The sequence below is a fragment of the Dromaius novaehollandiae genome, chromosome 5 (assembly GCF_036370855.1).
Source record: "Dromaius novaehollandiae isolate bDroNov1 chromosome 5, bDroNov1.hap1, whole genome shotgun sequence".
NCBI classification, from domain to species: Eukaryota; Metazoa; Chordata; class Aves; order Casuariiformes; family Dromaiidae; genus Dromaius; species Dromaius novaehollandiae.
The window spans coordinates 72,691,463-72,717,445 of record NC_088102.1 but is presented as its reverse complement, the minus strand read 5'-3'; the positions used below and the strand labels follow the sequence as shown (position 1 = coordinate 72,717,445).

Below are 25,983 nucleotides of genomic sequence, written 5' to 3'. Positions count from 1 at the left end.
GGGAACATGCAGCCCCCAGGCCACCCCACTACCCAGCGGCTGCAGGAAGGGAGCCGTGCCGCCCTTGCCATCCCGCAGCGTGGAGCTGCTCCCCGGGGCGCTGTGGCCGTACTGGTCACCACCGGGGTTCAAAGCTTTGGGAGCAGCAGGGTGACTCAGAGCCAGCTGCAGCAGCCTGGAGGCAGAGCCATGGGATTGCACAGGGATCAGCGCCGGGAGTGGAGCTTCTCCCAGGGCCATGAAGCTTCAGGCTTGCCGTTCAGCTGCATCTCCGATGCCTTCAGGAGTAGGCCCGGGCTGAAGTGCCGGAGAAGGGGGAATCAGGCTGCTCCGGATTCCCTCCCTGCTTTGGTGCTTTCCCCAATGGGAGCCCATCCCCGTGCTTTAGCAAACACTTTCTTCGGAGAGCTGCGCTGCTGCTGGGGAAACTCGCCCAGCTAAACAGGTAGAGCCAGCGTTCCCACATGGCATGCTCACAGCTCTCCGACCTTTCCCAGCTCTAGCGAAGCACGCTGGAAAATTCACGTCACGCTTCTCTGCCCTGCCTGCCTGCAGCCCTGGCAAAGCACGTTGTGTCAGAGCTCTGCTCCGGGCTGGGCCCCGGCGCACCGCCATGGGGGCGTCACGATTTCCCCCACCTGCCGGGGGCAGGACTAAACCCATTTCTGCCTTTGCGGGTTTTCTTTGCAGTGCCCTTTGACACAGTATCATGGCCCCCTCGGGCTACAGGGTGCGTGCGTGTGCCCAGCACAGCATGGGAGGGACGGTGTGCTAGAGCCCTGTGCCGGTGCGGGACCGCAGCTGTGAAGGTCGCAGCCGTCCCTTTGCCCTTGGGTTTGCCTGCTGTGGCCAAGAGGCACGGTTAACCCTTTGAGCAGCGACCCAGCTGCACCAGGCTCCTGAAAAGCACCCTCGCGTTTAGCCTCGCTGACTCTGGGTCGGCGTTACAAGGCAGTGGCGATCCCCCTCTGGCTTGCCGTGGGCCGCCTTGCTCAGCCACCTCTGCCTAGCTCTGCACCAGGGCACAGAGACTCGGCTGGTCCCCTCTGCCTTGCCAGCGTCTTTCCCTCCACTACCCGCCCTCGCACAGCATCCCGGCTTGCTGTCGTGGACCAGATCCTGCCCAAATGCGCAAATTTCTTCCTCATCTCGGTCAGGGTTTTGAAAAGTCAGATGATCCCTGACTCCACAAAACACCCCCCTCGCCTTTTGGAGCTCCTCTGTTCCCAATCCAGGGTGCTATCGTCACATAACGCTAGTGACTCCCTCCTGCTTTTGTGCCACCTGGAGGGGTCTGGCAAGCTTCTAGAGCTGGCGCAGACCAGCCCCCCTCATCCCGCTCCCCAGGATCCAGCTGAGACCCCTTGGGGTCTAGATTTCGTCAGAGCAGGGACGAGATCAGGGTCACTCAAGCAAGCGCTGCCGTGCAGGCCGTCATGCTGCTGAGATGCTGCCGGCAGCAAAGGCAACCGCGCCGAGGCCGCCAAGCAGCCGGGCCTGTGGTCCCGCGTGCTGCTGGCAAACGGCCAGGGCAAAGGGACGGCAGCAGCCGGGACTGCTTTGCTTACCTGAAACCTGAGATGTGCTTGACAAAGCGGGAATTGAAACAGTTACACGTTATCTCCCATCTGACAAGGCAGGGCATTGCCAGTGGATGTGAGCCATCCTCGTGGCCGCCAAGCCTCTGCCAGGCTGCCAACACGTGTTTTGCCCAGGACCGGGGTGTGTGATGAAGGCATGTTTACTGAAGGCACATTTTTTGCATCTGTTATTAGCATCAGATGATTTCGAGCGAATGAGGGCCTCCTGAACATTTAGCTGGGCACCAGAGCTTGGGAGATTTCCCCCACGAGGCTTTGCAAGATCACGGTGTGAAATTCAAGGTGACTCGCACTGAGACCCGTCTCCCTTGTAAATCAAATTTGAGTTTTGCAGTTGCTCCGCAAGAGCCCTCAGCTATGCAGGAAGTGTCACGACCTGGAGAAATCAGCGTGCAGAAATGCCTCTGAGCGCTGCCGGGATCCGTCCGCTGACGCAGCGTCACCTGCAACCCCACACAGGATGGGGGCTCAAGCACAGCCACCCCATACCAGAGCCTTACATCACTTTTGGGGGCTCCTGCATTTAGCAATCACTGGGCTGACAGCTGGTGATGAGTGTGGTGCCCCAGGGGTGCACATGGGGCCCCGGCTTGTTTGATGCCCTCATCCAAGCTCCAGCTGGTGGCACACGCAAGGCAAATTCGGAGTGGACATCGACCTGGGGGCTTGGCTGGTGCAGCAAGCTGTCCACCCAGGGACCAGCCAGCAGTACTGGGTGCCACTAGCTCCCCGGGGGGCATCCCCATGCCTCCCGCAGCCTGGGAGGACACCGAGGCAGGGCCACCCACAGCGGGCAGGCGGTTGTGCAATGTGGGGATGGGGTGTTTCGGCCCCCCCCCTGCAGGGGGGGGCTGGCCTGGGGCACGTCCCATGCCTTCTCCCGCGTGCCCTGCCCCAGGCCCAATCTCCATCCCTTGCGCCCTGGCTCCTCTCCCCCAGGCTCCAAGCCCTCTCACACACACCCTGGTCCCTGTCCCCCAGCCCATCTCCCCCAGGCCCCAGCCCCTCACCCCCCAACCGAGGCCCCATCCCCTCTCCTGCAGGTCCCATGCCCCAGCACCTCTCCCCCTTCCCCTGGCCCCTCTCCCCTGGCCCGTTCCCCCAGGCCCCACATCCCAGCGCCTCTCCCCCTGCCCTGGCCCCTCTCCCCATCGCCTCTCCTCCAGATCCCACATCCCAGTACCTCTCCCCTGCCCCTGCCCCTCTCACCAGGGCCCATATCCCAGCACCTCTCTCCCTGCCCTGGCCCCTCTCCCCATCCCCTCTCCTCCAGGTCCCATGCCTCAGCACCCTTCCCCCCTCCCTGGCCCCTCTCCCCTGGTCCCCTTCCCCCAGGCCCCATATCCCAGCACCTTTTCCCCCACTCCTGGCCCTTCTCCCCTGGCCCCTCTACCCCAAACCCCAGCCCCTCTCCCGTAGCCCCTCTCCCCCGCTCCCATATCCCAGCACCTCTCTCCCTGCCCTGGACCCTCTTCCCACCCCCTCTCCCCCACAACCCAGCCCCTCTTTCCTGGCCCCCTTCCCCCAGGCCCCATATCACAGCGTCTCTCCCCTTGCTCTGGCCCCCCTCCGCTAGGCCCCCTATCCTGGCCCCTTTCCCCCGGCCCCTATCCTCAGCTCCCATATCCCAGCATCTCTCCCCCACCCCGGCCCCTCTCCCCCAGGCTCCACATCCCAGCGTCCCCCCCCGCCCGCCCGCGCCTGCTCGCTTCCCGTGGTGCCCCGCGGCGCCGCTTTCCCGTGGTGCCCCGCGGGGGCGGGCGGGAAGACAGGCGGCGGCGGCGGAAGATGGCGGCGGCGCTGGCGGAGCGGAGCTGCCTGGAGCTGAGCGGGGCGGCGCGGGGCCCGCCGCGGCGGGTGCGGGAGCTGGCGTTCAGCCCGCCGGGCATCGCGCCGGCCCCCGTCGGTCGCTACGGCGACAGCGCCGGCGGGTTCTGCTACCAGGAGAGCGCCCAGCTCGCCGCCGTCACCAGGAACCGCTTCATACGCTGGTGAGTGGGCCCGGGCCCGCCCCCGCGGCCGGCCGCGCCGGCCTCCGCCTGGCCTCTGCCCTCGGCCCACCGCCGGCACCGCGATGGCCTCGGCCTCCGCCCCGGCCTCGGCCTGGGCCTGGGCCTGGGCCTCTGCAGTCCCCCCAGCTGGGCCCCCGCGCCTCCCGCCGTGCCCGCTCTGCTCTGCCCACAGGACCACGTCGGGGGATGCGGTGGAGCTGGTGGAGGAGTCGCTGGACATCAATCTCCTCAACAACGCGGTGCGGCTCCGCATCCAGGGCTGCCCGCTGCTCCCTGGCGGCGTGCACGTGTGCGAGGTGCAGAGCCACCTCGTCATCCTTCTCGCCACCACGCAGACCGTGCACCGCCTGCTCTTGCCGCACCCTGCCCGCATGTACCGCAGCGTGAGTACTGGCACCTGCTTCTCCCGGGGGTGCTGTACGTAGGCATGGCATGCAGGCCCTTCCAGGACCTCCTGCCTGACCTCCTGCTGTGCCAGGCACCCACCTCAGTCCTCCAAGTATGCAGAGCCCTTAGGAAAGCACCTGAATGAGTTGCAAGATAGCAAAGACCTCAGGGTGTTTCCCATCAAGGTGGGGATGTGGTGGTGCTTCCAGCACTGTTGCTGGGCTTCCTGCAAACCTGATGATACTGTATTGCGGCCAACATGCCTGCGTGATATGGGCTGACTAGGTATAAAAACACTTATGCTGAATTGCTTGTGAGTGCAAAGCAGAACTCTTCCTGTGCCTTTTGGAGTTGGGCACACAGATCCACGGGAATTTGAATATTCCTTCTTAGCACATTGTTTCATAGCTGTGTGATCAGGATTTATATCCTGCACTGGAACTGTCTGGTGTTTCCAGAGGCACAGAGCTGGAGTGTCAGTTTAGGGGCCTCTCTTTAGTTTCATGGGAAGCTCTGTGGCTTAATTTCATACTCAAATGACTTCCTAACTTTTCTAGTTAAACTGCTTTTTAGATCTTATAAACTCACAAGTCCTTTGATTTTTGGCCACATACAGCAGGTTTGTTCATCAGTGCAAGGCAGATCTCTATGTGGAACTGAAAACTGCTGGAAAAAGTATGTCAATTTGGAAGAAAAATCTGGAAATCTCTTGCTTCATGTGGAACTGAATTTAGTCAGACTGCATGCATGGATGAGTCAGTGGCCATCGGAATAAGATTTACAGTGTTTCCATATTTACAGTGTTAGAGTGGCTTGGTCTCACTCCAGTAAGCTCCTCATCCTGCTTGTCTTTAGTCACAGTCTTGCCTTGGGCTATGGTTGTTGCGTGTATTTGTCCTTATGTCGTATTTGCTCTTTGCAGTTCTTAGGCCAAGCATCACGACACAGAGGACAAAATAGTATTTGGAGGTAGGAACTGAGCAGTTCAGAGAAAGAAGGCTTTGGCGGGTGTGTAACTAATATACCTGTATAAGTAGCAAGGCATATAATCTTTTTTTGTTTCATGTGGAAGATGTATCTTATGCAGAAATTACATTACATGTATCCATCTGGTGGGACCTTTTTTCCTGATGCCTCTGTCTGGGTGTCTCTTGGAGAAATTATCATCTCTTGCTTTTAGGGTTCAAAACAGCATTTTCAAGCAGTGATGCTGTGGCTTTTGCAGAGCTGCTTGCTTTCTGAGACCTGTTAACAGTGTTCTGTTATGAGCTCTCAAAGCAGCTGATAGTAGGACTAGAGGACTCCTTTGGGGATGTTAGCTTATGTGAGGGAGGGAGAGAGCATTCTGTTAGAAAATTACAGGTTTTAAATCCCTTTGATATCTGCTCTTAAAGAGAAATGGTCATGGATTAAAAGTGAGGAAAACAAAAAGTGGTAGTGACCAGAGAGTTCTTACCAGAAAGATCCTCTTTATAAAGTAGCAGAGTTGTAGCTGTCACTCCACTGGCGTTTGGTTGTTTTTCCATGGCTGTGTATGTGTGTTCAGGATTTGTACTCGTTTCTCTGTTTCCCGTTTCCAGGAGCTGATAACAGAGAGCCAAATGCAGTCCGTGTTTACAGATATTGGCAAAATCAACTTCAGAGATCCTTCAAACTACTACATGATTCCCAGCGTGCCAGGCCTAGCATCTAATTCTGTTGCCTCAGCGGCTTGGCTTAGCAGTGAGGGAGAGGCTCTCTTTGCTCTGCCCTCTGCTTCGGGAGGAATCTTTGTCCTTAAGCTGCCTCCTCACGATGCACCTGGTAAGGAGTGGGAACAGGCTGTGTCTGCAAATCTATATTTTTACAAAGCATAGTTTAGTGTTATCCTGCACACTAACAGATAGCCTTGCCTAGACGGAAGCACCCATTCCATGCGGGATATGTTTTAGGATATGCTGTGTGTGTGTCACTGTGGTCTTTGCAGTTGTGCTGGTACATCTTAGCCTGTCCAGTAACATCCCTCTTCTAGCTTTGGACTTCAGCTGATTTTGATTTTTATCGTATGTGTCTTATTTTGCTATACACATGTGCATGCATGCACACGTGCCCTTCTGCATCAGGTCTGTAAAGTCCCTTGTTGGTAGAAGTAAATTCTCTTATTAACAAGTACAGTACTCAATATATTTTTTTAATATTGCTTTTTATTTTGAAAGGAACAGTTTCAATTGTGGAACTGAAACAGAGCTCAGTGATGCAGCGTTTCCTTACTGGTTGGATGCCAACTGCCATCAGGTTAGTGTTTGGTGACAAATAAATGAAAAAAATTTATAATTATTATTATTCCCTCATATGGAAGCCCCTTAGTGTTTCTAGCTGAAGTCAAAGATAAGTACAAAGAAGTCAGCATCTATAAATACTTTATCAAAAAGGTTAAGTAACTTGGTCACAGATCCAGCACAGCACTCAGTTTGGGACTTCAGTGCTGGATTAGTTCATCTTAATGGGGTCCTGCTGGTTCTGTGTGTCTGTGTCTACGCATATATTACATCTAGTAATTGGGCTCTGAGGATTTACCCAGGATATGGCTCACAGCCAGGGCAGATTAAGGATTGCAACAGTTGTACGTTGTTGTCCTTGTTCTGAAACGCCAGGCTCGTTCCTGATCAGCTGATGTTATGTGTAGATGACACCAGACATGCTGTGTGCGGTGTGGCTCAATTTTGGACTGTAATTGTTATGGTGCCTAAGAGTGCAAAAACAAATTCTAAGCCCTGCTGTATTGTTATCTGAAAATTGGAGCAAGTCCCCCAGCACCTTGACTTGGAGCATCAGTGGTGCGTTGGTTGGGACTGGTCATGTCAGTGCTTCCATCTGGATCCTTAACTCCAAGTTGTCATGGGTGTTTCAAAGGTGCATTCATCTAGGTTCTGGGTGTTATCAGTGTGGTGGGATCCTCTGTGTCTTGAACACTGAGCAACGCAGTCCACCTCTGAAACGCTGCTGTGTTAGTGCGTTGCTAGTCCACCTGTGCTCTTAGAATGGGCTGGGGCACTTAGCGATACTGCAGAAATGAATGTTTTGTGTACCTCATGTATATTACTGTCTCAGCTGCACTTTCTTTTGTCCTCTTCCTTTGTGGTCTGAGACCACTGCTTTTTTTTTTACCTTATTTTAAATGCAGTGTGATAGAAACCATGTGTCTTGGATCTTTGCAGTACCCTTGATTTTTTTTTCCTTTAATCCTTTGAAATAATACTTGTATTTTCAGAGGTGACTGTGGCCTGTCAGACCTGCCTATCAGCCTCTCTGTTCACTGCCTAGATCATGATGCCTTTCTCTTTGCTCTCTCTCAGGACCATAAACTTAGAATGTGGTCCTACAAGGTGAGTGAGGCCTGGGTTCAGGGAATAACATCTTCCATTGCCAGTTGTTTGCTGCTTGGGTGACACTCAGAGGCTTGAGAAACGAAGGCTGGGTGGTTAGCGTAGATTTGATCTGGTGTGAAATTGTCTTCAGGGCAACTTCTGCTTACTGGGATTTGGGCAATCTGTGGAGATTATCATAGCTTGTATTTGTAGTTTTTACTTGGAAAGTAGATAAGTTTTCTATACGGCAAAGCCTTTTACATAGGGCAGAGCACAGTATTGGGAAGTTATCTGCAAACTCATGAGGGTGTTCAGGAAGGCAGGCAGGAACACTTCAAGGGATGAGAAAGCATGCCAAATGGATTTTCTTTTGTTTTAGAGGTAATAAGAGCATCTTTGTAATGTAGTTCCTTGTCAACAAGAAGTTAATAAAAGCCTCAGCTAGCTGAATGCCACTTGCTCCAAATATCAGTGCCAAAGTTAATCAACCAGACACAACTGCTTTCATGGCTCATCTGCACTGGAATGTGTGCGTGTGTTAAGGGAGGGAGAGGGGAGCTTTATTGTCCGTGCCTGGACTTTGAAAGCCCATGCTCAGTGGGAGAGAGAGCATAGGTGAGATGGGGAAAGCTAAGCAGTGCTAAAGAATGATTCAGGTACGTGCATGGATGCTTTGCTTGCATCCTTAGGGAAAGGTCTGTGCAGACTTTGAACATGCTGCTCCTCAGAAAGCAGCTTAGAAAGGCACCAAAGGTGATGTGCTGGTTCTTAAACCAGGCTGGTGTGGTATTGGGAGAGACCAGTCTCTTTTGATATTGAGGATCGAATGGAGAGGAAGGGAACGGGAGATGATGGAGAGGGAGAGACAGCCACGTAATCCAGAATCCACTCATTCTCTGAAAGCAGGGGCTGTAGCTTCAACACTGAGTGGTTCTTGGCTTGCCTTATTCATGTTTCCATAGGGGTGACTTCTGTGTATAAAACTTCTTACTCAGGAAACAAGCAAGCTCATCTTTTTGTGTGCATGTTACAGTCCTCACCATGCTGGCATCTGCTCCATGCAACAAGTGCTAATCTGACTAACAGGGGAGAAGGTGGAGGGGGCTAAGAGAGGGGCAGAGTGAAAGTAGTGGAAGGGAAGGGGGGAAGAATGAAGCAGATGGGCAGTTTCTCAATCCTGAGTTTTTACGCTACTTGTCCGATACCTGTATTTTGGGCAGGATCAAATGTGCCTGATGGTTGCAGACCTTCTGGAGTTCATGCCGGTCAGTAGGGACCTGCGACTTGCAGCTGGGACTGGGCACCGACTGCGACTGGCTTTCTCCCAGTCACTGGGGCTTTATCTCGGCGTGTATATGCATGCACCCAAGCGAGGGCAGGTATGCTACAAATGTGTCTTTCTTGGCATGTGCTGAAAATATATTTTCCTACATGGATTTGAGTTTGTGCTTGAGGCACCAAATAGAGAAAAGTTTCATGTCTGACCCTCTGGAGAGAACGCTACTTTCTGAATAAACATTTGTGCTCTTGAAGCACTGCAAGACACACATGCCCTTGCTTTGGGAGTGGAATTCCCTGCAGAACTAAGATGATCTGTGAGTGCTAGTTCACTTGTTCACCTTCTGTGCCGGTAGGATCCTGAAAGCATGTTCATGCCGTGGGAAAGTAGAAGGTCTGAAAGTAGCCAAAAGCACGGAAACGCCAATAAGTGTATTTATGTGGGGCTCCTGGGAGCATACAAATGTATCACTACGCATATTGCCAAATGTTGACTACTGTAGAACTCCAGCTTCATGTAGTGAGTAATAAATTTAGCAGAGCAGAAATGACAGCACTCTCATCTGTTGGACAGCTTACCCTTTCAATTCTCCAGGGTATTCAAACTTCTGCTGTCCCTCTAATGCTGTGTTCACTCTTGTCAGAACATGCAGAGCTTGGTTTGCAGCAAGTGACCTGAGGATGCAGAGCTTTTTCCATCTTACTCTCCTCACTTGCATGCATCATCTTGTCATTAGCAGTGTCCAGGAGTATTATCATCATTATTTTTCTGTTGCAGCCTTTCAAAAGAGGGCTAGAAATCGTTCAAATTCAGGACAGAAATTAAGGTATCCTTCCCAAGAAGGCTGATGTCAGTGTGTGGCACAGAGGCTAGGTCCACGCTCACGTGTGCTGAGGCGAATCAGTGCATGGTGTGTTCTGCTTGGCCTTAATCTCAGCTAGGCAGCTTTGGCATCAGGTGTCTGGTGACTGTAGTGTCAAGGCAAAAAGTGTGACTAAAGAGACGAGTTTCCCTGCAGTGTGCTGACTCTTGGCATAGATACACTGGCATATCTTTAGCAAATAACTTACGAGATATGTTTGCAGTTCTGTGTCTTCCAGTTGGTGAGCACTGAGAGTAACCGCTACAGCCTTGACCACATATCCTCACTGTTCACCTCTCAGGTGAGTGCTCAGCCTGGCCTCTCTCAGAAAGTCCTGAGGTAACAGAAGGAGGGTTGCTTACTGAAAGGTGTAGAGCACTCTAAAGAGGCCTGGATTTAGGGATTTTGCTGTGAATAAACAAGAATTTTCTTTTCCAATTGTGGTTAAATGAATCAAGGGACTGCTTTGCTAGTATTAACTATGCATGTTTCTCTGCAGTACTTGAATTTATGATAAGAAAGTAAATCTGTGCTATATCTTCTAGGAGACTCTTGTTGATTTTGCCTTAACCTCGGCTGAGATCTGGGCACTGTGGCACAATGAAGAGAACCAAACCATTGTGAAATATATCAATTTTGAGCAGTGAGTTTCTGCACTGGATTGCTGGAGTTGATAGCCTGGCAGGGGGTACCTTCATGAGTGACTGCAGATGAAAAAAGCACTGATCTAGCACCTCGACTCTTGCTGTCCTGGTACTGCTTTGCTGACTTAAGTGTGTCAAGATGCAGTGGTACCTAGTTCTTTCTATTGCGGGGTTTGTGTCAAATGCACAGCTGGGTTTTCTTGCAGTGCAGTTTACTTGGACTTTTTTTTGTCCTGCTTTATAATAAAGCTACAGCTCAACTGCAGGAATGTGAAAAATGTAAAAAGCCAGACAGGCTTGCTGTGAGTGGAATCTGCTGCAAATGTCGCGGAGGGAGGGTTGTACTTTCCTGACAGCTCCTTCAAAACTGGCTGGTCTTTTCCAAGAAAGATCTTGTTTTGAAAAGACCAGTGATGTGAAAGTGTCAGTCTTATTTTTATAAAGCTGGGAGGGTAGTTTTTTTTTTTCTTTTTTAACATAAGCCAGACCAGGGAAGTATATACTGGGTAAAAATTGCTGTGAGTATTCTTATTTAGGCAGAAGAATCATCCAGACCAGTCAGTCTGAGGAAGAGTTATTTGGCGAGCACTCGTGAAGGAGAGAACAGTGGTATAAATTAAGGAATCATGTTGATGAGCCTCTTCAAGCATCCAACCTGTTCTGTTAGCTCAGGAATGGGGATACCACCATTAGGCTCTGCTGGCTAAATCTGTCATTTGTCACTTGGTCAAAGTTCCTCTGTTAACAAATCTGAGGGGCTGTGGTTGCTTTAAATTCTGTGATGACTGGTGACAGTGACAAATTTGGTTCAGGTGACTGCTCACAGAGGCTCTGTGTTGTAGTACTGCCATGCAAAGCTGATGGTTTTGTTTTTGTTTGTTTTCCTTCCTTCCTGCAGAAATGTTGCGGGCCAGTGGAACCAGGTCTTTGTGCAGCCGCTACCTGAAGAGGAAGTGACGGTTCGACATGACCAGGACCCCAGGGTAAGCTGACTATAAAATGACAAGAAGTAATGAAGCTTCCCTGCCCAGAAGGAAAACATTAGGACAATTCAAGTGTACACTGTGTATCTTTATTCTGAGTCTTGACCTTTGTTATCCTCTTAAAATTCCCCCAAGTTAAGGGAACAAGACTTAGCCTCTATTATCACAGTGTTAAGTCATTGAGCATGGTTATTAAGCCAGAAGTTGAGGGAAGAGGAGAATTTCAAGTCAACTAAAAGCAAGCCTTGAGACAAAACAGGCAAACAGAATCTGGAGTGTGTGGGAAGCTGTGTTCAGTCACGGGAGCTGAAAAGGGAGCGAAAGGGGAGAAGTTAGAGCAGGTGGGGAATTTTGAACTGAAGCTGGAAAGAAACACAGATCTGGGGGTGAGTTTGAGAATGAGAATAAGGACCAGAAGCAGTGCTTTTAAATGCTGGCCCTCTGGCATATGTCTTTCTTTAAATTACCATCTTGTCCTTTTCATAGGAAACCTACCTGGAATATCTCTTTATGCCTGGCCGGTTCACAAATGCAGCTATCCAGAAGGCTTTACAGGTTAGTATGAGAGTGTTGGATGCTCTCACTGTTCAGCCTCTCCTGAGGCCTCCTGTGGAAGCCTGTAGGAGGGTACAAGAGAGAGCTGGTGTTAAGGTGTACAGCACTTTCTCTGCCCCAGTACACAGGCCTCTGCTGAAACTTGGAGAGACAGGTCTCTTGGTTTAAAGTAAAAGTTTGCTCTACTGCTTTTTAGATCTTTTCTCAAGGAACTGAGACACACTTGGATCTGACATGGGACGAGTTAAAAAAAGAGGTTACCTTAGCTGTGGAAAGTGAGGTGAGGCTTTTCTCATCATCTTTTGTTCATGCATCCATTATATGTATTATTTAAATGATTTGGTGTAGTTAAATGAGATGCACAAGTGACCCGAGACCGTATTTGGTCTTTGCCTTTCTGAGGGAGTTATTTATTTATTTAAGGATATAAAAATCTCCATCTTTCCTGCTTGGCTTTTTCATTCCCTCTTTCCTTTGTGGAGTCTGTTCTTCTTGCCTAATTTTCTACTATTTCTTCTCCCTGGGTACACTTTGCATGCAGTCCTGGTCACACATCGTGTGCTGCCTGTTCCAGCTCCCTGTCCTGGGTGCTGGCTAGCAGTACACAGATCTATTACTCATAATTTTGGACACCAGGAGATGTGTCTGAGTCTGGGGCATCTGTAGGGGATCTAGGGAAACCTATCTGAAAATCAACTCACTGTCCTTTTGGCTCTGAATTTCCCCCATTTTACCCTACTTGTCCAGATTTTACTCTCATGCCTGATTCTCTAAGCTGGCGTTCCTACCTGCAGTTCATCCTTGGGGCTGTTCAGAATATTGCTAGGAAATTCATAGAAAGAAGGCAGTTTCATATATCCTCTATAACAGTCACCTTGCATGATGTTTTTAAAGAGATCTACAATACTGCTTTTTGTTTTGACACTATTGGTGCTTCTTTATATAGGGTTGTATACAAATGGTTCTTCTGGGCCTTGTTCCCTTGCTGTTTGTTGTGTAATTCACTGCCATAGGAAAAAAAAAATTGTCTGCAAGGCAGTGGGGAAAAGAACTAACAGGTGCTTACCAATCCTTAACCATGTAAAGGTGTGACACTGGTCATGAGGGACAAAACTGCAGTCCAAGCACTGCAGTTTTTTTCTTTGGTCAGTGCCTGTACTCATCTGAAATCCTGTTTTGGTCCCACCAGTTCCACAGCAGTGTGACAGAATACGAATGCTCCCCGGAAGAGTTTTGGCAGCTGCAGGTGGAGTTCTGGTCAAAGTTTTATGCCTGCTGCCTTCAGTACCAAGAAGCACTCTCAAGGCCTCTGGCACTGCACTTAAATCCCTATACCAACATGGTGTGCCTGCTGAAGAAGGTGAGGCTAAGCAGAAGTGGCTCTGGGCTTTTAGACCTGTGTAGCCAATTGAAGCAGTGATCTCCAGGGAATTGTAGTGTGGTCTTCTGACTGAGGCGTGGATTTGGGGAGCTTGAAGAATGGGTTTCTCCTTTTCTAGGGGTCCCTGTCTTTCCTCGTGCCCTGCTCCATGGTGGACCATCTCTATCTCCTCTCTAATGAGCACTTACTGACTGAGGATGATGCTGCCATCTTTGATGGTAAGTGAGGAGCTGCAGAGGCTCTTTCATTGCTGGATTCTCAAATACTGCGTGCGAGGGAAGCCCTAGGCAGGGGGATGCAGGAGTTTCCATAGTGGCTTGTTGAAGTGGCTCCTGACTCCGTGATTATCTGCATGGGTTCTGATTTATTTCTCTTATTTTGGCACTTGCAGTAAACTTTATTTTACAAAACCTGCCATAATATTCAGACTAGGAGTTAAAAAAAAATTAAGTGACAAGGCTGAAAAATCTGCCTTGGCTCATTTCAGGTAACTTAAAAAGGAAGAATCCTAGATTTCAGGACACATGTTGCTCAGTGACAGGCATCTGCATTGGTGTGATTCTTTGCCCTTGTGGCATTCTAAAGTACCTGTGCAGGCTCCAGAGATGTTAACTGGTGGCTTTTCCGTGTCTACTCTCTGTGGGGTAGATCTGTTAGGATTGAGCTCAATACTGTGCTGGCAGGTTCTTCAGTCCTGCTGGGGAGATTAGGATTTGGAAGCTCAGTTTTCTATCTCCTAAATCATTGCTTGGTTCTCTAAAAGCTGCCAAGTGAATTCAAGCCCAGGCCAAGTTGGGGGGCTGTTCCATCAGAAACACTCAGTCACACTGCAGCTGGTGATCCCTTATATGAGTTCTGCTTTATGTTAGTTCAGTTGGATGCTTGCTCAATTTTGCGATGCCCACCAGGATCCTTAAGACCTACTCTGACTTGATGTGAGTGGTTTTGTTTCATCGAATTCCCCAACCTCCTCTTCTTGCTGATAGAGTATAAAAGATTACAGATGAGAAGAAAACCTGTAATCCTATGGGTACTCTGGCACTCTGGGTTCAACTGTGCTGCTCTGCAAACTCATTTGTTTATTTTCAGCAAACTGATTTTGCATAAGTATTTTCATATAAGCTCTGAGGAAGGACTATGCAATTCCCTCTTTCCAGGAAGTAAATGCTGTGGAGTGCAAAACTTGTTCTTGATGTTGCTGCCACACTGCCCTCTATGCTTTGCTAGCCATGCAATCACATGTTTCACAAAGAAAAAGGCAATGGAAAATATTACCTAAGTTCCACTTTGATGCTTGAGTGATTTTTTTATTTTTATTATTATTTTTTTTTTAAGAATCATCATCCATTTGGCAGAGCTGTTTCTGCCTCTGAAGTTCTCCAGGGTTTGGAAAGAAAGCTGGAGGCCTGGAGAGCACTGTTTCTTAGGAGGCTAGCAGTTTCTGCCCTGTCCATTTCAAACTTCACAAAAAATGTTACTTAATCTTTAAAAATGTACATAAAATGGATTGCAAACCAATGATTTATCCTGTAATCCTCAAGAGTGAATTTTCAGATCACTTCTAAGAATGTGAAAACCCTCCTTTCACCGTGAGAGGTCGGGCTGCAAATGGATAACTGCCGTAATATGAGTAGTTCCTGCTTGACAGATAAATTAGAACTAAGCTATGTGAGCCATTTGTTCTTGGTTTTCTTTGCTCTTACATTGTACTAATTATTTCCTCTTAAGCTGCAGCTGAAGAAAAATCTTTGGATTTACTTTGATTGTTTTACTGTTGCATTAGTGTTTTTTTATTTTCCAAATAGTAAAGCACAGATCTTTTCCTTGCCAACTCCTAAGTTTTAATTTGGCCTTGTAGTTAGCAGTGAAGGGTCAGTCTGACAAACAGGGCTGGGACCAATCTGCTGCTAGTAGCTTTCTGGGATGAGGTGAACTAACTTGGTTTTGAATGGTCCTTCCATCTTCATTTTGAAATCTCTTGTGAATATACAGTTAGATTCTTTCATTACAGATTTGGAGATGTCTCGTGATGTTGTCTGTCTTGTCCAGTGCCTTCGACTGATTGGAGAATCAATTTCCATGGAAATGGCATTCATAATGGAAATGGCTTGCTCCCGCCTCCAGCCTCCAGAAAAGGCTGCAGAGCAGATTCTGGAGGACTTGATAGCTAATGACACGTAAGGAGATATCTTACATAAACTCCCCTATGAAGAGGTAGGGATGCCTGTACAGAGATTGCCTGGAGCAGCCTTTGATTAGGGTCAAAATGCATTTGGGGATGTGTGGACTTTTTCTGCACTGCAGGAGACTTCTCCAGGCCCCCTCAGAGATGGGGGAACATGGATGTTGGTGGCACTAGTGGGGTTTTCCTTCCAGACCCCGCTTGCTGTTGCCTGGGCCCTCCTGAGCAGAAATTTTAGCCATTCTCAGGCAAGATGCGAAGCAGGAGAGCTGAGTTCTGGTTAGGTGATCCTCTCTGCGGTGTGAAAGCAAGTGCCTGTGGACGCTAGAGGTCAGAGCCTTGGTCAAGCCCTGTGGTTAGTGTGCTAACCTCCTCCTCCTGAAATCATTACCCTATGGAATGCCAGCTATCTGACTGTTATTTCCTGGTAGCCTGGGGGAGTGGAATAAATAGACTGGTCCCTGCAGGCACTGTAATAAAACTCGAAGCCAGAAGAGGATTCCCTTCAGGAATGTCCAAGCTGATCAGATACATTCCCTTCTGGAGAGGATCACCAAGGGAGGAGAAAGAACCCTCTTGAGTTCAGATGTCATGTTGTCAAGTAATTCTTTGTCCTTGCAGAGAAAATGTGATGGAGGACATTCACAGCAAATTGCAGGAGATCAGAAACCCGATCCATGCCATAGGAGTCCTTATCCGAGAAATGGACTATGAGACAGACGCTGACGTGGAAAGAGGTGAAAGCTCTACAGCAGTATGTTCAGTCTAGGAAAGCAGCAGCTGCTCGGCAAGGGTTCTTGTTAGCCTAGTTCCTACCCTTATCCCAGTAATTTTATCTTTCAGCTCAGCCTCTAAATGTGCGCATGAACCTCACCCAGCTGTATGGTAGTGGTACTGCAGTCAATGTGGTTTGCTGGGGGGTGTGTAAGATTGCCACGATCCGTTTCCTGATATGTCGGGACCTGTTGATCCTCCAACAGCTGTTGCTGCGGCTTGGAGATCCTGTGAGTATAGCCCTTGAAGCTGCCGAGTGCACTCTCGGTGCTTTGAACTTTCTGGATATGGGGTTCAGCTGATGCCAGATTCTGAGCTGTGTCTCCTCCAACAAAACACTGGAGGCTGTTGGAACTAGCAAAAGGCTTTCGCAAGCCCTGTTCTTCTCATCCAGTGACTTCCACCATCCTAAGTAAAGCAGTGCGCTGCTGACACACCCTAACTCCCTGTTTCCATACTGAGTATCCAGAAAATAGAAAGCAAAACTTCGTTGCTCCCCTCTGTGGGAGGAGGACATCATTTCTAGCCATTTCAAAGTAGTGCTGCTTGGGCACATACAGTTCTTCCATCAGTTCCCCATCACTCCCACACCACTCTGCAGCGTAGAACGCCCAAACTGACTGTGGCCTTGTTCTTTGGCAGCACAGTGCACAGCACCTTTGTATCGTAGCGGTGGCATTTACCCAAAGGCTGTGATTTCACCTTCTGTGTGAGGGCTGCTTCAGCCAGTGTAAGCAGCCGCTGTGGTGGCAGCTGTGTTTGTGATTGTGGTAGACTGGTCTGGGTTGATCCTGTTCGCTGTGTGACCGCACAAGTGGTTATGCTGATGGTTTGAGTGGAACACAAAGGATGGGAACAGGTCCCCAGGCAAGGGGAACTTTGTTTAAACCAATATTATTTACTTGGAATCATTACTGCTTTAGTTTCTTGATTTAAAAGAAATCCCCTTCTTCCCAGATAAGGTCACTCTGGTAGCACTTAGAGCATGTTGCAAGGTGTCCTTCTGGTGCCAAGCTTTCTCACAGACCAGTAAGGCATGTGACCTGTGCTGCTCGCTTGGTTAGGAACTGCTCTTTTCCCTGTTTGACACGCCTGTGTCCTTCACGAGTGTGGATTGCTTTCCCTTCCACATTCCCTGGCCATGCTGCTTCTGGCTGGAGCATGAAGGAATGCAGTCCCTGGACAGCAGAGCTAGGCTGGGAGATGGTCTGTGTAGCAAAGCTGTTTTCCCTCTAAGCAGCATTGTCACAACAATGCGAAGCCCGTTTTTGTTGGTGTCCCTGATAGCAGGCACACCGAGTGTGGTGCTGGTGTTTGTAGTGTAGAGAAACAGTCCTTATGCCCATAGCTTTGCTTGTTCAACTCTCCCCATGTGGTCTGGGCCACCAGAAGAGTTTGTTCATCCCCTGCTACTAAGGTGACACTGTAATTTGTGTCTGGGTTATTCTGGTATATGCAGGAGTACTGCTCGTGGTCTGAGTGGGTCTGGTTGACTGCCAGGCAGTTGGCCACCTTCGTGTTAGCAGGAGGAATGAGTTGGGCCTGATACAAAACTTGCTGATTGTCCTCGTCCTGCTATTGCTCTTTGGGCTTGGCCTCTTGGCGTGCCAACCTCTGTGGTTTCCTTGCAGATGGTTATAGGAGGGGGACAGTTGTTCCAGTCTCAGCAGGACCTGCTGCACCGCACCTCTCCTCTTCTCCTGTCGTACTATCTGATCAGGTGGGCAAGCCAGTGCCTCGCTTCGGACGTCCCTGTTGACACACTGTAAGTCTCTTCCTTTCCACTCTGCCTCTGATTGATGTGGGTTTCTGCTAAATCCTCCTGAAATGCCCTTACCAGTATGAGGAGGTGGTGATTGCTCTGGGAATCTCACTGTAGGAGTCAGGCCATACTGTTTTGGGTTTGTTTTCTCTCTTTCTTTTTTTTTTTTTTTCCTATGTTTGAGTTGAGTCCTTACGCTTATGCTAATTCTGTGGTGTGAGGGTTCAGTGCTCCATGCAGCATTGCCTTTTTCAGTGGTAGGAGTGATTTGAGTTGAACAATGAGTACGCTTAAAACAGGAGGTGCCTTCTGTTGTCTTTTCACTGATGGCTTTTTTTTCTCTAGGGAATCTAATCTGCAGCATCTGTCTGTATTGGAGTTAGCAGACACTACTGCCATAACACCTCACAAACTGGGTAAGATATGTCCACGGTTCAGCAGCTCTCAGTTTTTGTTATTACTTTAAGATTGATAGTTGAATCTTTCAAAAAAGTCTGATTTGGGGGGATTCCTGATTTTGGAGGTTGACCTTCCTCTCTCTAAATCAGGCCTTTCTTTCCAGAGGAAGTTCATTGCTCAGTCTATGACTGAGGGGGATGGTTTAGCCCCTTTAGTACAGCAGTTTCTGTGCTGTGCCTGCTGGATTTTGCAATCCCAGCAATGTTCTTTTAGTGAAGTGGTTGTGTGTAACTTTCCAGCTGCATGAAAAACTGTTCTGAGCATCAGTAAGGAACTTTGCCTTTTAGTGAAGTTGAAGTGTGTATCCCCCTAGCAGTGCTAGAGTTACAGGGGTTGTTACTCATCAGGATGCTACTGTTTTCTGTGTCTTTGCCACCCAAGGAAAATGCTTAATGCAGTGAGCTGAGGGATGGCATGTTTGAACAACCCCCTTTGCATGGAGCTGTTTGTTATGCTGTCCACCAAAAAAAAAAAAAAAATCTGCTGCACTGGACTCAGACCTTCTGTCTCAGAGACATGGGTCTTGTTTCAGCCTGAGTCACCTGACACAGGATGGGAAGGCCTCGCTCAGCTGAATGGTATTAATTCTGGGCCCAGTAGTATCAGCTGAGTTCACCCGTTGCTCATGTACGTTACAGCGACTGTAGCAAGTCTCCCATGTCTGTCCTGCTTGCTAGCCTTTGTCCAACAGTGAGCAGAAGCAGCAGCTCAGGGAAGGGAGAACATGTAGGAATACTTTCCAAGAACATGTCTGTGCTTCTAATGATTCACAATTCAGACAGTTAAGATGTGAGCTACCAGCTGTGAGCAACACAGCAGTGGGAAATAGCAGCTGATAATTCATTCACGTTTTAGAAGTCTTGCTGCAAACCCTAGACAGATACATGCTTTCAGTCACTGTCTTGGGGAAAAAAGATCCTAATGGGGGATGATATGAGGCAACTTAAGTAGGGAAATGCATTCCTTGAAAGAGTTAAAGGAGGTGGTGATGAGCAAGGTATGAGGAAAATGCACAGGAGTAACCCTGCTGAAAGTAGTTTTGTATGAAACTTCAGAGCTGAGATATTTTAGAACAAGCTGAAAAAGTAGGTGGGAAGCTCAGTTACAAGCAGAGGCAGCAGTGCCACATGTGAAGGGATGTGAGTTTGGGAGGAATTACCTCCACTTACTGACAGTCCTGGGGGATTTGTGCCCTTTGCAATCATGCTGAGATCTTCAGAGTCTGAACTCTCCATGAAAGCATTAGTTCAAGAGGCAGTTGCCTCAAAGCAAATGTCAGTGCATTAAAGGGAAACTGAAAATATCCTTTGTGTGTGCCAGTGTCGTGGGTTATTTCTTGGCCCATTCATGATGAAAGTCCTGTTTGGCCACTGTGCTTCAGGGGAAAAAAAATGTAAAACATGGGGAAAGATGAAAAGGAGGTGGCAGCTCGGGGAGAGGCGTTGAAAACAGCTACTGAGAGATTGGCCAGATGGGACTGCTTAGGGGACTGGAAAGAGAAGGGAGGCATTTGAACAGAGCCAGATAGCAAAGTCAGCACTCCCTCAGCTCTGCCCTGCAAAACATTCAGTAGTGTTGGAGAGCTACAGGCGGATTGCTAATAGCACAATTGGAGAGAAAGCACAGCTCTTTTTTTTCGTGTTATAATTGAGTTGCAGTTAATAAACATTGCAGCGTGTGGCTCTTTCATCTCCTGCTACCGCCTCTGACTTAACCAGCAGATGTCAAGAGGAATCCAAAACCAACAAATTGGGGTGCTGAACGTGCTTTTTGTTTTGTTGTGACTTAATCTGTGATGTTTGAGCTGATGAGCCCAGCATAGCAGCTCAATGTAGAAAGTGGGAGGTCTGCCATGGGCCCTGTTCTCAGTGTTTCTTTAACTTGTATTTTAGTATCCAGCCCGCAAACGATTGTGGAGCTGTTCTTCCAGGAAGTGGCCAGAAAGCACATCATATCTCGACTCTTCTCGCAACCGAACACCTCTCTGGCTGAAACAAGTTTGAACTGGCCCCATCTTATTACCGCAGTAGTGGCTGACTTTCTGCCACTCCTGTATCCTTGGCTGTAAACGCACGGCAAGGTGTTCTGTCATGCTGTGCTGTAATTAGTGGAAGTTTTTGTGCAGCATGGCAGTGCTGCATCCCCTGTGTGGGGCTGCCATGTGAGTTCTGTGAGATTGTATGAAGGCTGCGTATCACATCCATGTCATGAGGCTGAATGTGTTGGCAAGTTTGTGAGAGGAGGGTCGGGATTAGTAGAAGAGTTATGATGGTGGAGCAGTAAGTTGGCCATCTCCACGAGAGACCCTGTGCAGTTTCAAAAGCAACATTTTCCAAATCCGAATGTCCAAAACAAGTCTCCTGAACAAGTGACTGTTATTAGTGTTTGTGGGATTTGTGGGTATTTAAGATTTCACAGAATTCATCCTGTTTAGGGGCACAAGAACGGATTTGAATTTCTGACTTTAAGCCCCTGAGTTCTAGAAACTTGTCCTGGCAACAAGTGATGCTGGGAGATTGGGAAGGGTAACAGGATTTGGGTAGTTGTGGATTAGATATACTAATGGTTTTGCTCTAATATGGATAAATCTTATTACAGAATAATGAGTTGTGTAAAGAGCAGCTTAATCTTCTCTCCCTTCCTCTCACAAACTAAGAGAGGCTCACAGAGTTTCAGAGTATTGCTTCAAGCTGTCTGGACTACTACTACTCTGTTCCTTAACCTCTGCTCAGGTGGCCCAGCAATCCTGGCTTCCTCTTTCCAGAGTGTTTGATGGGGAGCTGTCAGTACACCCAGCTGCAGGTGAGTTCTTTGTTCTGTCTCTCTAACAATGCTTGTGCAGTGAAGCTCTAGAAAATGCCAAATGCCTTACTTTGCACAGCTGGGAAAGTACTGCTGGGGCCAGCAGCGGCTTGGCATGCAAACGTGCCCTGGAGTCAGCAAGGGCACACAAAAGGATGGTGCTGCTAAAGAACAGTCTTTTAGCACTATGTGCCTGCAATTTTCCTAGGAGTAACTTTACTGCCTCCCTTGCACACAGAGATTGTTGCATCAGCTGCTGCTTTTGATTCTTGCCCGACAGCAATCTCTTTGGGAGACCTGTTTGCATGTCTTCACTTGGAGTGTGCTATGGCTCTCCTTCTTGATAGACAGATTTACTGGAGTGTATTGTTGCAGCTAAGGTTGCAAAAACAGTGCTGTTTTTGCCTTTGGGAGCTGAAAGAAGAGAGCAGTGAGTGCAATTTTCTCTTCCCATGCACTGGTTTCTTTTTTCAATAGCAGGTCTGCACCTTGGCTGATGCAGAGGTGTAACACAATGCAGTCTCCATTCACAGCTGCCTGACCTACACTTAGAAAAGTCTTGTCTACCCAAGACTGCATCTTTGCAGTCGTTGGAGTTTGTTCTGCTTTCCCATAGTTGCTGCTTTGTGAGCTCAGATGTGAGCTAATCTTCCCAAGCTCTCTGCTCCCATTTTTCTTTCTGGAGATGATGGGCTGGAAGTTTGCCCCATAGATGAAGTTGGCTATAAGGAACCGCTCTTTTGGAGAGCTATCGGAAATCTTTGTCATATGTCATAGCCGGTGTCATATAAACACAGTAAATAAATGTAAGGTAGCAAATATCTTCCATCTTCCTTGTGCAGCCATCTCTTTCCCTTTAGTGTCCATCTCAACCTCTAACTGAAGGGCTTTTTGTTAAGTGTCTCACACCTGGAAAGTGCAGCAATGAGTTTGTTGCAGGTTAATTTAAGATGGTCTGCTTTATGGGTTGCATCTTTTATTTTCAACAGTGTCCAAAAAGAAATGCTCAGGATTATTATATACCCTTTTTATGGAGAAGTTCAATCTCCCAGGACTTGTCTGATAGTATGAAACTGTGGGCAAGTAACTTGTTTGTGATCTTGTTGAAGTATCATAGCAAACCTGTAATGTAATTACCTGTTAGCTGGTGGTATACCCCATAACCCTTTCTGTGGTACAATTGCAAGCATATTGGCCTCAAGATCAGACATTCAGGAGACGTATTTCTGCTGCTAGACTGAAGATAAAATTTCAGGAGGGCTCATTTATATCTTAAATGTCCTTATGAGTAAAATGTGGTGTAAGAAATGTCCATCGATCTTTCCATAACTGGCTACACATTCGATGTCTTGGTAGCAATATGAGTGAACTACTTATTTTCAGGTGTCTCCACAGGCTGTTATATTTCTGGACATTATTTCTTGCACTGTTTCTTCCCATGCTCTTTAGAGGCTTGGTAGTTGTAGCTGCTTCTGCTCTAATTCTGAATTGTGTGATTCCTTGTCTGTAGTGCCATGTGACACATTTCGTTCCCCTACTGATGGCAGTCCTTGTGTGTTATTAATGAGATGTTTTTTCCTATATGTTTTAGCAAGACTTCTGTTCTCTCAGCCCTTTACACCTGGGGGCTGAATTACTTTCTTTTGTGTTCATGTTCTTGCTGAGAAGAATGTCAAATCTGCAAAGCTTCTGAGCCAGGAAATGCCAAGATGGTTTGGACGACATCATTCTGCCTCTTGGCATCTGTGCACAGTGCTACAGTCTCTCATGGCGCGAGCACACTTTGAATTTCCTTGCAATGCTTTTGTCTCACTTGTGTCCTCTTTTATCTCTGCAAGAGCAGGCTCTTCCTCCTCCCCTGCTGCTTTCTCTTATGCTTACTGATCCCAATTGGTCACGTAAACTTGGATTGAGTGCGTTGACCTCAGTGAGCTAACACCAGATTTGCCTGTGAATGTGAACACGGTGACCCAAATGGAGATACAGGAAGCATCCTGTGACTAACAGGCAGGCACAGAGAAGGTCTAGTGACCAACGCACTGGCCTGGGATGAGCGCCAAGCCTCCCTTATTGCTTATTCTGTATGACAAGCTGTTGGGCAAGTCTGGGGTGGGTTTTATCTCTTATAGCTGGCTAATTTGAGCAGTGAATCCAGGCTCAGAGGACACATTGCCACGTGGGTTTTGGTGGAGCTGTGTCTGGGCTAGGCAAGGTATATGTGCTGGTGGCGTTGCATTTACACACTTTACTGATGGGCCCTGGCTCCTGCATGTCCCTTCCCTCGGAGTCGTGGTGTCCTGCTAGTGAGGCTGGCACATCGCTCTTCCTTTCAATGCAAAGAGCAAACACCACTCTCCCAGGGAAACCTGTGGTGCTGTTGGTTTTGTTCCCTTGTAGCCCTTCAGAAGAAGGTACTGTGGCAGCTAACGTAACTGTGTCGACAGCTAGTATAGCATTGTGGAATCTGTTCTTTTAAAAAAAATGTGCTGTCACTGACACTCATTCCATCACTGATTTCACTTGCACATTCTTTTATACTTGTGCGCACCAAGACAAGCGTGTCAGTGGTCTGGCCAGAATCCCTTCTGAGGCATGGAAGACAAAGGATGCCAGCTATTGCATCTTCCTCATGTCTTCCACCTTTTTGATTGGTGATGACGTTTTGTAGCTTTTGTATTCTTTTGCCAAAGAAGGTGCAGGGCCAGGTTGAGTTGTATCACCCTGGTTTTGGCCAGTGTCTGTGCTGTGGCCTTATTCATGGTGTGTCCTTAGTGCCATCAGCACTCCACCTGATGCCTGTCAGTTGGTGCTGGGATCCATCATCTATCCTGGATGCCACGACTGGTCTATGTCTCCTGCCCTGCTGCACAAATAACACTCTTAATGCCTGCTCTGCCTGCTCTCCTGCTACCTTCACACATGCACGCTCTCATTCATGCTCTGTGCACACCAGTGCAGCATTTCCGTTATGGTTCCCTGCAGCAGGTATGTAGCAGCTTTAGAGTGTGTTGTATCTGATTTGTGGGGATATCAGGTGCCGTTTCTGGTGTCTTTTGTACAGACACTGGAGCTGATCAAGGCAGGTTGTCTACTAGGAGCATGTGGGGGTTGTCTCCCCATCTGTGCACCAAAGGGACTTTGAGGTCATGGAAACTAGCCCTCAACCTGGATTTCTGTGAACACCACAGCTAAGGGTGTCACCAAAATAGTGCTTTGGGGTTAGAGACCTAAACCCTCCATTCTTTCTTCTGGTACTGGGTGCCCGCAGCTCACAAGCATGTGCTGAGCTGCGTTAAAAACTCCTGTTCCTTCCTGCAGGAGTACATTCGCCTGCTGCAGCCATGGTGCCATGTGAACATGGGCTCCTGCTGCTTCATGATGGGCAGATGTTACCTTGTCATGGGTGAGGGGCACAAGGTAAGACACTGTTCTCCTTCCAGCGTTGCCTCCCCTCCGTGGTTTGGAGCTGCAACCCTTCCCCTTGGGAGGGAGGAAGCGCACAGGTAGGGTTTTGCACGAATCAGTGCCCTCCCAGCAGCTTGCACTGTCAGCGTTCATGCTGCAGGGAAAGACAATTTTCCAGTGCACATGCACAGTGAGTGCTTGGACTTGCATAATGGCACATAGGTGAGACTGCTAGGGACAGTCCCCTGCCTACTGTGTATTCGCAGCCTGACATCTACTTTGTTGGGCTCCTGGACTGCTGAATATAGCAACTGAGAGCTAAAGTTTGAACAGGGAGGGGAGAAGGGTGGGGAGGATCTGACCTGGACACCAGGGCCTGTGCTAGCTGCATAACCTAGGATGAATGAGAGGGTACATGTCTGTGTGCTGATGGTGCTGGGGTGATGAGCATGTGGAACAGGGCCCACAGCAGAATGGGATGAGGATGGGCCCAATCCTGAACAAATCTACCAGCCACCAGAGCTAATCTAGAGCTACCAGAACCTAGGGAGTGCAGGGGAGACTGCAGAAATGACAGCAAGCCTTGTCTCTTCAGCTTCTTTTTTTTCCTCCATTCTTTGCAACTTTTTTGAGTCAGAAACGTTGATCTGTTGAACTCTACCCCCTTTTGGCAAAGAACAGGTCTGGAGGGGGACAGCAGGATTTGCTCCTAGGGAAGCTGTTGTTAGCTTGGGGCCAGCAGATCCTGCATATTGGGGCTAGACTGGACAGCACTGTCCTCACACCAGTATATCAGATTGAGTGAGTCCCCCCAGGGGCACATGTGAGCTGCTTTCTGGTGTTGTTCTAGGCTTTGGACTGTTTCTGTCAAGCTGCATCAGAGGTGGGAAGAGAAGAGTTCTTGGACAGGCTGATCCAAGCTGAGGAAGGTGAGATGGTCTCCACTCCACGTCTGCAGTACTATAACAAGGTATGGCTGAGCCAATCCAATATACGTGGTCCCGACCAAGCATGTCAGCACTGAGTCATCCCACAAAGATACTGTTTGGAGAGAGACTTCCTCCTTAATCCTCACCTTTCAGGGGAAATGACTTGAGATTTAAAAAACATATTCTGTTGGGAAACTTCATAGTAGTCTATGTAGTTTCTTTGGGGGATGGCGAAAACGTGACTAGAATGTACTAGGTAACTAGTAGTAACTAGTACAAGTACCTAATACTATATACTTTCCTCCTATTAGTTTCCTAATAGCAGAGGACTTTGATCCAGCAGAAAAAGGCGGGATGAGATCTCGCTGCTGGAAGTAGAAACTAGGCATGTCCAGACCCGATGTAAGATGTATGCTTAAGGGAAGGTTATTAAGCTTTGAGACAAATTACACTTAATGGCTTTAAACTGAGATAGAATCTTTCTTCTCACATGATAGCATGGTTCAGACAGACTGCAAGCTAGGACCTGGACTTACTGTAAAGGATTCCCTGGTTTTAAAATACATAAAATACAAGAGTTGTCAGGTGCCCTTGGAGGTGGGACTTATCTCTCTGATAC

At 48.5% G+C, this 25,983-nt stretch overlaps 1 protein-coding gene across 2 annotated transcripts in view; it reads left to right on the top strand.

The window, feature by feature from the left end:
- Positions 1–3,318: 3,318 nt before the first annotated feature.
- NUP160 (nucleoporin 160) overlaps positions 3,319–25,983 on the top strand; it is a 30,816-nt gene continuing 8,151 nt past the window's right edge. The window contains exons 1-22 of one of the 2 annotated variants that reach the window (XM_064513352.1): positions 3,319–3,592; positions 3,786–3,996; positions 5,581–5,803; positions 6,196–6,274; positions 7,251–7,365; positions 8,568–8,726; positions 9,712–9,789; positions 10,034–10,131; positions 11,031–11,115; positions 11,602–11,670; positions 11,867–11,950; positions 12,860–13,030; positions 13,170–13,269; positions 15,063–15,228; positions 15,855–15,970; positions 16,077–16,237; positions 17,639–17,772; positions 18,115–18,185; positions 20,121–20,280; positions 20,961–21,030; positions 24,471–24,533; positions 25,286–25,405. In XM_064513352.1, coding sequence (XP_064369422.1) covers positions 3,390–3,592; positions 3,786–3,996; positions 5,581–5,803; positions 6,196–6,274; positions 7,251–7,365; positions 8,568–8,726; positions 9,712–9,789; positions 10,034–10,131; positions 11,031–11,115; positions 11,602–11,670; positions 11,867–11,950; positions 12,860–13,030; positions 13,170–13,269; positions 15,063–15,228; positions 15,855–15,970; positions 16,077–16,237; positions 17,639–17,772; positions 18,115–18,185; positions 20,121–20,280; positions 20,961–21,030; positions 24,471–24,533; positions 25,286–25,405 — 2,736 coding nt within the window. In that variant the 5' untranslated portion in view covers positions 3,319–3,389. Of the gene's footprint in view, positions 3,593–3,785; positions 3,997–5,580; positions 5,804–6,195; positions 6,275–7,250; positions 7,366–8,567; positions 8,727–9,711; positions 9,790–10,033; positions 10,132–11,030; positions 11,116–11,601; positions 11,671–11,866; positions 11,951–12,859; positions 13,031–13,169; positions 13,270–15,062; positions 15,229–15,854; positions 15,971–16,076; positions 16,238–17,638; positions 17,773–18,114; positions 18,186–20,120; positions 20,281–20,960; positions 21,031–24,348; positions 24,448–24,470; positions 24,534–25,285; positions 25,406–25,983 lie in introns of both variants that reach the window. The other variant, XM_064513351.1, reaches the window with a different exon arrangement.